Source organism: Gopherus flavomarginatus, chromosome 7, assembly GCF_025201925.1.
Source record: "Gopherus flavomarginatus isolate rGopFla2 chromosome 7, rGopFla2.mat.asm, whole genome shotgun sequence".
Lineage (NCBI taxonomy): Eukaryota > Metazoa > Chordata > Testudines > Testudinidae > Gopherus > Gopherus flavomarginatus.
The window spans coordinates 365,491-378,287 of NC_066623.1; the positions used below are offsets into that span (position 1 = coordinate 365,491).

General features: G+C 48.6%; 1 protein-coding gene across 3 annotated transcripts; it reads left to right on the top strand.

Moving 5' to 3' along the window:
- The first annotated feature begins 25 nt into the window (after positions 1 to 25).
- CDC25C (cell division cycle 25C) lies at positions 26 to 11,892 on the top strand. 3 transcript variants are annotated; one of them, XM_050962341.1, is made up of 15 exons: positions 26 to 224; positions 1,152 to 1,243; positions 2,396 to 2,435; positions 5,606 to 5,639; positions 5,825 to 5,911; positions 6,216 to 6,293; positions 6,760 to 6,897; positions 7,349 to 7,432; positions 7,743 to 7,895; positions 9,213 to 9,314; positions 9,808 to 9,870; positions 10,316 to 10,414; positions 10,561 to 10,694; positions 10,820 to 10,931; positions 11,264 to 11,892. In XM_050962341.1, exons 1-15 carry the CDS (start codon positions 37 to 39, stop codon positions 11,402 to 11,404), a joined length of 1,545 nt encoding a protein of 514 aa, XP_050818298.1. In that variant the 5' UTR covers positions 26 to 36; the 3' UTR covers positions 11,405 to 11,892. The 3 variants fall into 3 exon arrangements, with proteins under 3 accessions (XP_050818298.1, XP_050818300.1, XP_050818299.1); XM_050962343.1 differs by having other exon boundaries at positions 10,820 to 10,953; positions 11,264 to 11,354; XM_050962342.1 differs by lacking the exon at positions 10,316 to 10,414.
- The last annotated feature ends 905 nt before the right edge of the window (positions 11,893 to 12,797 follow it).

The following is a 12,797-nucleotide window of genomic DNA, read 5'->3' on the forward strand; positions in this document are numbered from 1 at the left end:
CGGCGGGTGTGCTCGAGGTGGCGGTCCCGCGGCGCCATGGCCGGGAGTCTCTCCCCCGGGGCACCCGGCGGGCCCCGCTCGCGTCTCGGCTTCCGAGCCAGCTGCAGGATGGTGCTGGACTTGCTGCGGGACACCGAGGTCTCCCTGCCCTTCACCCCGGATCTGCCCCGCACCCCGGTCACCGACCTCGCTCGGGGCTTCAGGAACCTCAGCACCTTGGCTGGGTAAATCCCGTCTCGCCGCCTTGGCCACCCTCCGCCCGGGCGCTGGGGCCGCGCGGGGAGAATCTCCCGACGGGCAGCTGGGAGGCGGAACAGCCCCAGGCAGGAGTGACGTGCCGGGGCACAGACTCGGCAGCCACGGAATCTGCCCTGCACCCGCCCCGGAGCAGAACAAGGGCCACGTACAAGCCTAACTTGTTCTTATGCTGAAATCCTTTGGTGTTTCAGCCACCTGCTGCTCAGGCTGCCCAGCAGGCAGAGACCTAATAGTGCTTCTGATCTCCCCACAGCATGGTGAGGGGCCCAAGCACTGCAGGTAGCATTGGAAAAGGTTGGTGGGGGGGGTAAGAGCAGTCTCTTTGCTCAGCTTGGGTCAGCATGAACACATCAACCAGTGCTCCTACTACAAGGATTGGGTCAGCAGCTTGCTCTTGATGGGTGGGGGCAAGGTTGATACATTCAGGCCTAAATTTAGGATTTTCTTGCTGTTTAGTGTTTGCATCACTGTGTTGAAAACAACTTTAATCTAAAGGTTGTGATGCCTGCGAGGTATGCTCAAAAGGAACCAAAGAGGACTATAAGACTCTCTGTCCCAGCACGGGCTTCTGCAAGAAACTCGGGGGGGGGAGGAGCAAATCATTTAAAAAAAAGTTTCTTGGTGTGAACAGCATCTTTTTATAAAGGCACCCAGAAAACCTCCAGAAATGGCTCACAAAGTTCAGGTTCTGAGTTCTTCGGATAGGGCTGAGGAAGGTACCTCTTATGGTTCCGGCGGCTCTAAGTGGGTGCATGATGCAGAAGAGAGTTCTGACAGAGATACTGCTGTTGGATCCAGTGTAGTCTCATACCTTGATGTCCACATGCTGATTTACAAAAATGTCGCAATTTTCCCCATCCCCTGATACTTTTGATTTTGATTTGTTGTTGCAGGGATACGCCAAAGTGCTGTCTAGATCTGTCTGATCTCAGCAGTGGTGAGGAGATGCCTGCCTTCAATTTCACCCATTCCCCAGACATGGCTGGTAAGAGCTGACTGGCTGGGACAAAATTCTGAGCCTTAGCCCTAGTTTTATTGCTTGCTATTATGCTGGTGGCAAGACCCAAAAGAACATTTTGGTTACAACTAGTACTGCCAGCCAGCTCAGCTCCTTCCGATTATTACTGTTTTATTTTATATTTTGTATTGCAGGAATGCCTATCTAGGGGTCCCAGTCAAGGACCAGTACCTCATTTTGCTATATGCTGTTAAATAAGTAATAAGAGAGTCCCTGAGAACTCTCTCATTCGGGTATTATGAAAAGATTCAACGTGTGTCTTAAACAGATAGATGGGTTGTGGTTAGATGAAGACAAGTAAAATAATAACATTTTGCATAGTATAGGCAGTAGCTGCAACTCACCTGACTAGCCATTTCCAACAGTCAGTGCTTGTAATTGTTAATAATGGTGCCAACACTCTCTGAATCCTCAACTCCAGCTGTACACCCCTTCAATAGGAGACAGTCCAAAAGGAGCCCAGCTTCCACAAGGATGAGGCTTCACAGCCTAGCCAGGTGGAAAGAACTCCGCCATCCTTATAGTGAAAAGATTGGCTGTTGTAGCTATTCTCCTAGAATGCTCCCTTGATCTGTTCTCTAACTGTGCTGGTGCCAAAGCATGGAAAGCTTTGGCACATGGGATAATTTGTCTTTAGAGTTTACATAAATCTAGGGATGCTGTTGCAACACATCAGCAATATTAGTGGAGCACATCCCCCTCTCACTGTGCCTTAAAAGTGAAGGTTACAAATATAGTCTTCCTTGAACAAGTTAAATCAGCAGCAAATGCTGCTTTACTCATTTTGTGAATTTCAAAATCTTCAAGTTTGTCTAATCCATCCCTCGGGACTGTGCAACACTGAGTCCTGCTGTATAATTTCTAGAATTTTTCCCACTGTAGTTTAAAATGTCTCCAGTTACTTCCTGGAGACCATTCCACAGCCTTGGTCTCCTCACTAGGAGGTGTTCCTGATATTCAGCCTACCATTATCCTTTTCTGTCTAATCTCCCATCTTGGATAGTCATAGAATGTTGGCCACAGGGGATTCTAGAAGCCTTTTCTTCATTTCACATAATTGCTCCTACTTCGTTCTCCATGCTCATGCCCACTGTGTTTTGCTGACTCATCTTTCTTCAGTTGCAGGTCGGGTGGACTCATCAGGACCTCAGGATGGACTGTAAGTTCTGTATATCAGGGCTCTTCTATGAGTACCCATCACTACAGTATCTGTAGTTCCTGTTAATGAGCCAGATCAGATGAAGAATGATATGCTCTGAAATGGCAATACATACCACGCTTGGGCTAAGGAAGGGATTCCCCCTCAAAAGTAGCAGGGATCTTTCCTGTCCTGTCCAGATAGTCTTCTTATCTTTATAAAATGTGAGTGGCTCCTGGCTGGAAGATACTGTGTAGTTAAGCAAGGAGTGTTAACATTTAGGTTCTAGATGGAGTGCACCATGTGCCATGTCATGCAAACCTTTCCTTTCCAGCTGTTGAGTCTTTGCACTCCATTTCCTTTTGAAGTCTATTTAATCATAACCACCATTAATTTACGGAGAGGCTCAGTAATAATATGGATTCCTTCACCTCCAATCAGCTGTTCAGATCTGGCTGCCGTTAGTAGTAACGCAAAGTAGTTTCTATTCCGTGGCTCTAGTTCTCATGTGAAATGAGCATTGTGTGGTGTTTTTTTTTTTAAACCGACTCAGCCCAGTTCCTAGTTCAGAGGTTTTCATATCACGAAAAAACACTGCTTTGTCAGCAGCCTCAATGGAGAGACCAAGGAGTAAATGGGCCACAGTAATTGAATTCGCTTTGATGGGATCCTTCCAAAACATGATTGAGGCGTGCGAGGGTGTGAAGTGAAGTTCTGTGCTGCAGCTGTCCATACATTACCTGTTCTGTGGCTAGTCTCCAGCATGGTCATGCAGGCACCATTTCTGGTGTATATCTGCATTGCTGTGCTCACATGTGAAAAGAGCAGCAAGGTAAAATAAAAAAGATCTCTGAGTAAATCTGAAGGCCTGTTGTAATAATTAGGCCTACAAATTTACTCTTAATTATGAGCTCAACTGTAGTAAGTATATAAATGTTCATAATATGTGACAATAGCCAATAACAACAAATGTTGATGGGACAAGATACAAAAGGGAGACAGAAAAACTGATTTAGTCTACACAAAAAGGCAACTTTGATATAACTCAAGGACTATATTAAAATCATGCCTGTGGAACCAAAAATTAAGTAACCAAAATTGGTATGTCAGAAACTAGCCCTAACTGGTGGACTAAATAATAAACATTCATTACTGAAAACAATTTAACCTACTCACATTAACATCTGTTATGACAGGTAACATCTTAGAACTTTCGTACAGTTAGGGTAAAGTTGTAGGGCCAGTTATTACAACAGCTATTTTACCCACTGTTTCCTTTATGGGTCCTTAAAGAAAGAGATTTTGGGAAGAAAATAGGGAAGGACAGATGGAAGAACAAATAGAAGCAAGCTTTGCCATCATGGCTGTTACCCCCACCATCTCCTGGGTTTCTGGGCCTCTGAGCAATGTCCTGACCAGACTGAGCCAGACTACATTGCCACCCAGAGCAGCTCCAGCTGAATCCCAGCCACCAACTGAGATGAAACAAGATTGGATTTAAACTGGAGCTGTTGCTGCAGCTGTCATTAATCTCAACTAACTTATTTTCTTTTCTTTTCCCCAAAGGGACAGTTTAGGACTTTAACAGAAGTAGCAACAACAACAGCTCCAGCTCATCTCAACTAACTTTTTCACTCTTACCAAAGCAGACATAATTATCGTAGGACTGGAAGGGACCTTGAGAGGTTACCTAGTCTAGTCCCCTGCATTCATGTTCACCTTTGATGCCATTGAATAGATTGTCACACAAGGGTTTTTTTCTTCTAAAACTCTCTACAGCTAACAGGAAAGGGAACAAGGGATGTTAAAATTAAAGCTTTACTTAATATTTTAGATTTTAAATGCTCTAACTGCTTTCCTTCTTTTCTGCATCTTTAATAGAAGATTTAAAAGGATTTTTAATGTGTCTGCCATAGTACTAAGCAGGCTGTGGTCCCTGTATACCAAACCCCAGACCTAGTTTAATAGAGTTTAATGTTGGACAGTGACTGGGTTATGTTAACGCCTTCAGCCCATATTCCATCTAAATTAGTACAGCAGGCCACTGGTCTCTTCTTCCTCAAATCCTTCTCAAGAACCACTTCTGCTGAGACCATGCATAAGATCACTGACCAATGACAACAAGGCTGACTGGGTTGAGTGCAGTTTGTAAAATTAACAGGATGACTGTGCAGCATCCAGCCCTATGGCCATGGCTGAGTCGGATCCCATCCCCCCAACACATGCACACCCTCCTCTGTCTGGCATGCTCGCTTGGCAAGTCGTATTTCAGATTAGACTCAGCTCTTTGGGGCAGTGCCAGCGCAGTGATGCCCAAGCAGGGCCTTTGGGCACTACTGCAATACACAAGAGAACAATCTTTGAAGTTTGTTCAGTTTCCTAGATGGGAGCTTATTGCTTCCCTGCCCTGCCCACTCATGCAGGAGACATTCCAGACCAGGTGGTGCATGTGGCTAGGCTGCTGTCAGAAATGGCTGTTTTCTCTCCTACACTCTCATCAACATGTTCCTCTCATGAGGCAACCTCCTGCTGATTACAGACAGCCTGCACGTTCTTGCCTAGAGCGGCTCTGCCCATCGTCTTTAGCTGGCCTCATGTAGTACATATGTTTTCTGGTTTCAGTCCTGCCTGGGCCTGGATAGGTAGCGTTGGGTCTGGAGGCCAGAACAATTCAGGAACAATTGGGAACAATTCAGTCTGTCTTTTCTGAGCCTACTGACAACGCAGTGTTTTTTGTGATGTGAGAAACTTGGTTTTTAGGGTCACCATGGGAGCACCAGTTGCACTGGGTGTGGTATTATTTCTTACTCAGTTTTACACAAAACTCTGGAAATATGAGAGAGACAGTTTGCAGCTGGCCAGCCATGTCCTGTTTAGCATAAATAGGGGAATGAGCTGTAAAATGAGGGGCAGGATCCCTGAGTTCTAATCCCAGCTCTGCCAGTGACTCACCATGTGGCCCAGGGCGAGACTGTGTTTCTCTGAGACTCAGTGTCCCTTCCATAAAATGGGATAATTGTCCTGTCCTGCCTGCTGAGCATCACCAGGGTGCTGTGTTAGTGCTGAGCATTGTCATTCACCATAAGTTCTGCAGGGACATACTGAAGTGGGTGTGTCCTCCCTGAGGACGTGCAGGCTGGACAGCAGAGCAAGCCCTAGGACACTCTAACAGGCTGTTTTTCTCCCTGCAGAGAGGCACAGAGGCAGAATGTAAAATCTTTCCTGGTAAGTGACTCCTCTGCGTTGGGAGACAGGTTATTTTGTTACCGGGTGGAGTTGGGGCATCTGAGCAGGCCCAGGAAATGCTGTGGGCTGGTGTAAGGAGGGTAGGTGAAGTGGGACACTGACTGCAGGTCTCAGGCCTCATGTTTACCATTGACTCAGTGAACAATCCCTTCTATGCATTGTAGCCCCAGGTATTCTGCAGCACACCAAGTTCCCCGGGCTCCATGCATCGAGAGGGCAATGAGATAGACAACTCCCTGAACAAGGAAAACGTGAGTACCTGCTGGATGGGGCTGGGGGGCTGCACAGGCATTTGCTGGAAGTAGGGGCAGATGGGAGCACATGTCAGTACTGCAGCTCTGTAGCACAGAATCCTTATCAGGCACTGAATATGGAAGGGAGTAATCCTCTAGGATCCCCAAATTGCCTTTCCTCTTTCTGCACTAACTGTGGTGCTGAATCTACTCCGAACCAAGATCCAGTGCCTGTTTAATGCCAGGGGAGGTTTGAAACCCTGGAGGTGGCAGATGTGACCAGCTCTCAGCTCAAGGCCCCTTGCTCTTTCTCTTGTTTCAGGAGGGCAGCTGGTTTAAGCGCCCAGGGTGGCAAATGCCTAGGTCCCTGCTGTTTCGAAAGAGAGCGACAGCTGAGCTGGTGAGTTAATGCTTTAGGCTTCTCAGTATCCAATGACCTGATACGGTGAGTGTGGGGAGGGTAATGCCAATGATAGACAGGGCTGGATGGGGATGAGCCCTCCTCTGAGATGTGGAGGAGGGGAGCAGTCTGGGTCAGATCTCCCTTTTCTGATCAGAGGCACTGTCTGTGCCTTGTCTGAAGCCCTGCTTTCTGTGGAGAGCAGGAATCAGAGGTCACAGGTTTGTGAATTGGTTTGATGCTGGGGGCAGTCAGGGAAGTCTGCTCTGCAACAGCCCTAAGCAGTACTCTTTGGGATTAGTTAATAGACTGACCATATGAAGTCTGGTTCTCCACCATCAGGAGTTACTGTCAATGGGTGGCACTGGACAGCATGGCAGAGCAGGTCTGGGATCTGCAGTGCAGCTTGCTTGGGTGGGAACAAGGCACTGTTGCAGGACTCTAACTCCATCTCTTCCCATGTCAGGATGCAGGGGGCTTGGAGGAGTGTGAAGTGAAAGATTTGGGCAGCCCAATTGCTGCAGTGGCACCACATCCATGCAGAATGGCAGAGAATTTGGATAGCTTTGAAGAGTTCTTCCTCAATGAACAAGAAGACAAGGAGGTGAGAGGAGCCAAGCATGATCATCATCTGCCCTGCATGTAGTCCACTGTGTGCTTCATGGAGCAGTTCACAGGCTGGGGAAGTAGACACTTCAGAGTCTGTTCTGGACTGGACTGACAGGCTACCAAGAGTCATCAGGTGTTTGGGAGCATTCTGGATGTTTCTTGGGACCTGGGCAGCTTTGGTAGTGTTTAGCTGGACAAAGTATTGGCAGCCTGAGCTCCACTGGGAGAAGATGCAGAGCTCACCTCTCCCCTTCCAGAGCTGGAGGAGGGGAGCTATCTGGGAAGTGAGCAGCCGTCCTGGACGCTAGCAGATGTCTAGCTGTGTGTCCTCCCTCCATCCCTGGGCACAGCAGCACACAGCTACAGGTTACTCTTGGTCACTGGATGCCTGACAGTTATTTCAGGTGAGTTGTGCTTGTGATTAATGCTGTTTCTCTGCCCCCCAGAAACAAGTGGCTGGGAACCTGTCCTCCAGCATGGCTATCCTGCTCTCTGGACCCCTGCTCACACAGGACATCAATGTTAGTGAAGTGAGTGAGCTTATCTACTAATACATCATTTAAATCAGACCTGTCCAGGTGTCTAGGCAAAGCTTGTATCCTGCAGGGCAAAAGTCATTCTTGGACTTGCGGGTGCTGCTTGGGCTGGCATTGTTCACTATCCACTTATTGACATTCTAGGAGGAGCTGCTCTGTTTCCAGCTCCAAAGGGGCTTTATAGGGATGAGTCTCTGCAACCTAGGCTTCCGGGCAGGGAGTATTGCTCCAAGAGTGTTGAGCTGGGGAGATGGCGCCCCCTTGTGACTTGCCTTTCTTTCCCCTCTTGTCTGTCTCCAAGCAGGTCTCTATCAACAGAAGTCGCCTGTACCGCTCACCGTCCATGCCAGAGAAGTTGGACAGACCGGTGCTGAAGCGAATAGTGAGATGCCAGGACAATGAAACTCCAGTCAAGGTGAAACTGAGACGCAGCCGTGTCTATGAGGAGCTGGAGCAGGTAATGGAGCCAGACCTGGGAATCATTAAGAAAGGGATAGATAATAAGACAGAAAATATCATACTGCCTCTATATAAATCCATGGTACATCCACATCTTGAATATTATGTGCAGATGTGGTCTCTCCATCTCAAAAAGATATATTGGAATTGGAAAAGGTTCAGAAAAGGGCAACAAAAATGATTGGGGTATGGAACAGCTTCCATAGGAGGAGAAATTAATAAGACTGGGACTTTTCAACTTGGAAAAGAGATGACTAAGGGGGGATATGCCAGAGGATGTTACGAAGGCCAAGACTATAACAGGCTTCAAAAAATAACTAGATAAGTTCATGGAGGACAGGTCCATGAATGGCTATTAGCCAGGATGGGCAGGGATGGTGTCCCTGGCCTCTTTTGCCAGAAGCTGGGAATGAGTGTGTCACGGAGTCACCGGGCGATGCTCTGGAACAGCTCCCCACAAAGCCAGTCAGGACTTTGGGGAGCCGCCTCTCCCTTGGAGCAGACTTGTTCAGGGCAAGAAGCTCATACGTCTTCACCTCCTGGGTCTCTCCTTGGAGCATTTAGCATCCTCTGCCCCTCCGTGCGCTTCCCACAGCAAGCCCACCCAGGCGGGGTCCTGGGGAAGCCACAGGGTCCTGCACCCCCACTTTGCAGTCAGACGTGACTCTCAGCCAGCCAGTGAAACAGAGGTTTATTCGATGACAGGAACAGGGTCTAAAACAGAGCTTGTAGATACAGCGAACCAGACCCCTCAGCCGGGTCCATTCTGGGGGCCGTGAGCCAGACCCCCACATCTGCCCTCAGCCAGTTCCAGGCTAACAACCCCCTCCAGCCCCTCCTCTCTGCTCAGCTCCTTTCCCGGGCCATGAGGTCACCTGATCTCTTTGTCTCCAACACCTTCAGTTGGCACCTTTGCAGAGGAGGGGCCCAGGCCATCAGTTTCTAGGAGACAGAGTGCCAGGCATTTAGGTGCACTGGCCCTTTGCTCTGCCAGATACTTAAGAACTGCCTAGGGGACACTGAGGCACCAACACAGTATTCATAGAAAACATTAAGAACATTCCTAGTCCATCACAAGGTGACAGGGAATGGATCAGTTGATGATTACCTGTCTTGTTCATTCTGGGGCACCTGGCATTGGCCACTGTCTGGCCGTTCTTATGCCAGGGGCTTTGGAGGGGGTAGTCCAGCCTTTGCTTTGGGGAAACTGTAAGACGGGTGTTGCCCAGTCCATATGGGCAGAGCCACACAGTGGACTAGCTGGTTAGGGACTGGTTGGCTTGTGCATTGCTGATGGCTGCCTGGTTGGTTGCAGGGCGCAACTCTGAAGAAGACTGCCTCACTCTCAGATATGGAAATTGTCAAATTTCTTGATCAGGACTGTGGCTTCCGACAGCTCATCGGGGACTTCTCTAAGGTCTGTGTCTGCTCCAGCCACCTGTGCCCTGAGCAGTCTTCCAGCTCTCAGAAGGGGTATGCCTTGATGTGGGAGAAAGAGCCATCTAATACTGATGTGCAGAGCTGGTTATTTTCCTTGCCGCACAGCAGCGGGATGAGAATCCTAGGCTGTAACCCCCAGAGACACTCCTAGGGAGCTGGTTTGGTTTCTACATGTTAAACAATCTTTGATTCAGAATCAAGTCCCGATGCCTCCAAGGAAGTGGCAGGTAAATCAAGGATCAGAGAGCAATATCTCTTAGCAAACACAGGAATCCTGTGCTCAAAGAAACATTTATGGATTTAATCAGAGGATGGAGAATGTGGGTGGGTTGAGTGGATGGGGGGTGAAGGATACAGGGACAGTCATCACAGGGCGTGGGGGGTGGGAACCAGTCTGAGTTTCAGGATCTAGAAGAGCAGGGGCTTTGCAGCTATTATGATTCTGAGCTGGACTGAGAATGTCTCTCTAGGTGTATGCGCTGCCGACAGTGACAGGACGGCAACAGGATCTGAGATACATCACCCCGGAGACTGTGAGCAATGGCCTCCCCCCATGTCTCTAACTGTGTCCTTCCCCACTCCAAGCGGGCCTGTGCTCCTAGCTCTGCCTCTCCCTCCCCTCCAACATCCTTGCGTGTTCCTCCTGAGAGCTGCTTGGTGACGGCTGTTTGACCTGCCTGTTGAAGCTGCTGCTTATGAACCCTGGTTCAAGTCTTGACTGCATTAATGTGGAGAAAGACTCCTTAATCCAGCCTTCAAAGCTTGTTAGCACTAGAGCATAACTAGCCACGCCCTTTTCCAGCCACAAGCATCACTTGAAGTTCTCTTGTATTTTGGCTGAGTGATCCCTGCTGCACACAGCCTGTGCTGCTTGCTGGCCTGACAAGAAGAGCCCTTCTGTCTCAGAAGGGGAAGTTGTGTAGCTGGGAGCTGCCCCTCATTGTTGAATCCTTTAAGTGTAAATTGGATCATTTACAGGTGGCTGCTCTTCTCTTTGGGCAATTCCAAAGCTTGATTGAGACATTCTACATCATCGACTGTCGCTACCCCTATGAGTATCTAGGGGGGCACATAAAGGTGAGGGAACTGGGGAGTCTGAAGTTGGGTGGAACTGGGCAGGGGCACGAGGTGTCTGTGATGAGCCACACTTGGCTGTCGATATCCCCATGTGTTGCTGAGAATCGATCTTTCTCCCTCCCCTCCCGCCCTCTTCTGCACCGCAGGGGGCTCTGAACTTTCACAGGCAGGAAGATGTCTTTGAATTCTTGCTGAAGAAGCCTCGGTTCCCATCCACGCCACAGAAACGCATTGTCCTTGTGTTCCACTGTGAATTCTCCTCAGAACGGGGCCCCAAGATGTGAGTGCAGGTCCTGTCTGGTCAGAGCTGGGAAAAGGCAGCTGCTAGCAGGGGGTGGGTGCTCCTTGCTGAAATAACTCCTGCTACTGCCTGTCTGACTTAGCTCCACATGTTGCTGTTTGAAGGTGCCGCTATCTGAGGGCAGAAGATCGAGCCATGAACGAGTACCCTGCACTACACTATCCTGAGCTCTACATCCTGAAGGGAGGCTACAAGGAGTTCTTCCCTGAGTACATGGTAATAGCAGGGCATCCTACTGGTGGGGATAAGGAGTCTTAGACCTTCTGAGATAGGGGCTGACTTGCCTCAAGGCCATAACAAGTCAGAAAAGTCAGTGTTGGCAGTGGGATTAGAACTGAGTTCCTGGCTTCCATTGCTGTGCTTAGACCACTAGACTGAGCCCCGCTGCCCACTAGTAGATGTTGGTTACCAGTGAGGTGAAACCAAAGAAACAATGCCATACCACTGAGAACACAGCAGAACCGGCTCCCGCCATTGGAATTGTCTAGATGGGCTGGCTAGGGTTCCCTTGCTCTAGCTGGATAATGTGTCTTCCCTTCCCTTCTCAGGAGCTATGTGAACCCCAGGACTACTGTCCAATGCACCACCAGGACTACAAGGCAGAGTTGCTGAAATTCCGTACCAAGAGCAAGTTGTGGGCTGGAGACCGGAGGAGACGCAACCAAATCACTCGTCTCATGAAGTTGTGAGGGCAGAGGCAGCATCCTTGAGTGGGAACTGCTTGGAAGGGCTCTGCCTTGCACAGCAACAGTTTTTTTTACTCTTGGAAGTGGGTCACTCAGTGACAGTCAGAGGCTGGAAAGTGGGAACCTGCCTTGTCCTGTGGAAACTGCAGCCACCTTCAGCCACTTCAGATGCTAACATGCTACAGGAAGGCTGGTTAAAAAGGTCTTGATTCTTGATGCTGCATTTTGGAAAGACTGTGGCTGAGCATGACCCAGGTGGACCTAGCAGTCTTTAAGGAAACAGGCAGCCTCCTTCACATGGAATGCACAGTGTGGGCCAGGTTCTAGGCTGCCTCTCAATGTTGTGCCCAGCCATTGCAGAGCAGGGTATGTCACAACCTGACCTTTGACTCCTTTTTCTATCTCCTGCTTCTAGCAGGAACCTCCATGTTTCTCTTCACTGTTACTCTAGGTTTTGCATTTAATTGTCTCTTTTTAGTGACAGAATAAACAGATACCAAAGTGCTTGATTTGAACAGCTCTCCCTGTCCCTCCAGCCTGGTGACTCCCACCCATTTGTGCCATTAGGATATTGTGAAATCATCTTGTGGCAGAAGCCCCTGGGTGACTAAACAGATGCCAAATCCTGGCCTATGATTGGCTGAGAAGTCCTGTGACGTGTAAGCCTCTGTAAGGTTAACACTATGTTAACTAATCAGATGACATCTCTCCTGCATCCTTATTAGCACCTCAGTCAGTTAAGGAATTGATGAACAGCAGCTAATCAAATCACATATGCAAATCTTTGCTTCCTGCCTGGCTCAGTAGGATTTTGACTTCTACCATTATCTCCATTTAGAATGTTTGGGAAAAGACAAGTTTGAAATTCCCACCCATAAAGAGGGGGAGTTAATCATTTATACGGATAAGGAGTACATCCCGTTAGGAGAAATATGAATCCTGCTTCAAGGCACGTGCCAACTGTCAAAGTTAAGAAGAAACTTCCTGGGGGGCAGGTTATTCCAAAATTGTCCATTATGGGTTTTTTTGCACCTTCCTCTGAAGCTTATAGCAGGGGAGCGCTCTGGCAGGAGCCTGGGCTAGATGGAGCCCTGGGCTAGAAATCCTTATGTCCCAGTTCTATTTTGCATGGACATTGAGAATGTATATAATAAAACAGGCAGTCTTGTTCTTGAGGTAAACAATGACCCAGGCAAGCAAATACTGATGCTAATTGAAAGACAAATATTCTACATACAGTAGAGGAGTGTGTAGTGCTTTACAGCCAAGTAAGAGATGGCCCCAGCTCCAAAGAGCCTGCAGTGTAGACTAGAAAAGGCATGATATAGAGGAGAAGGCATTGGCCTGAGGGTGGGGACAGTGTGTGGTCTTGGACACAACCTGTGCTATTTTTCTG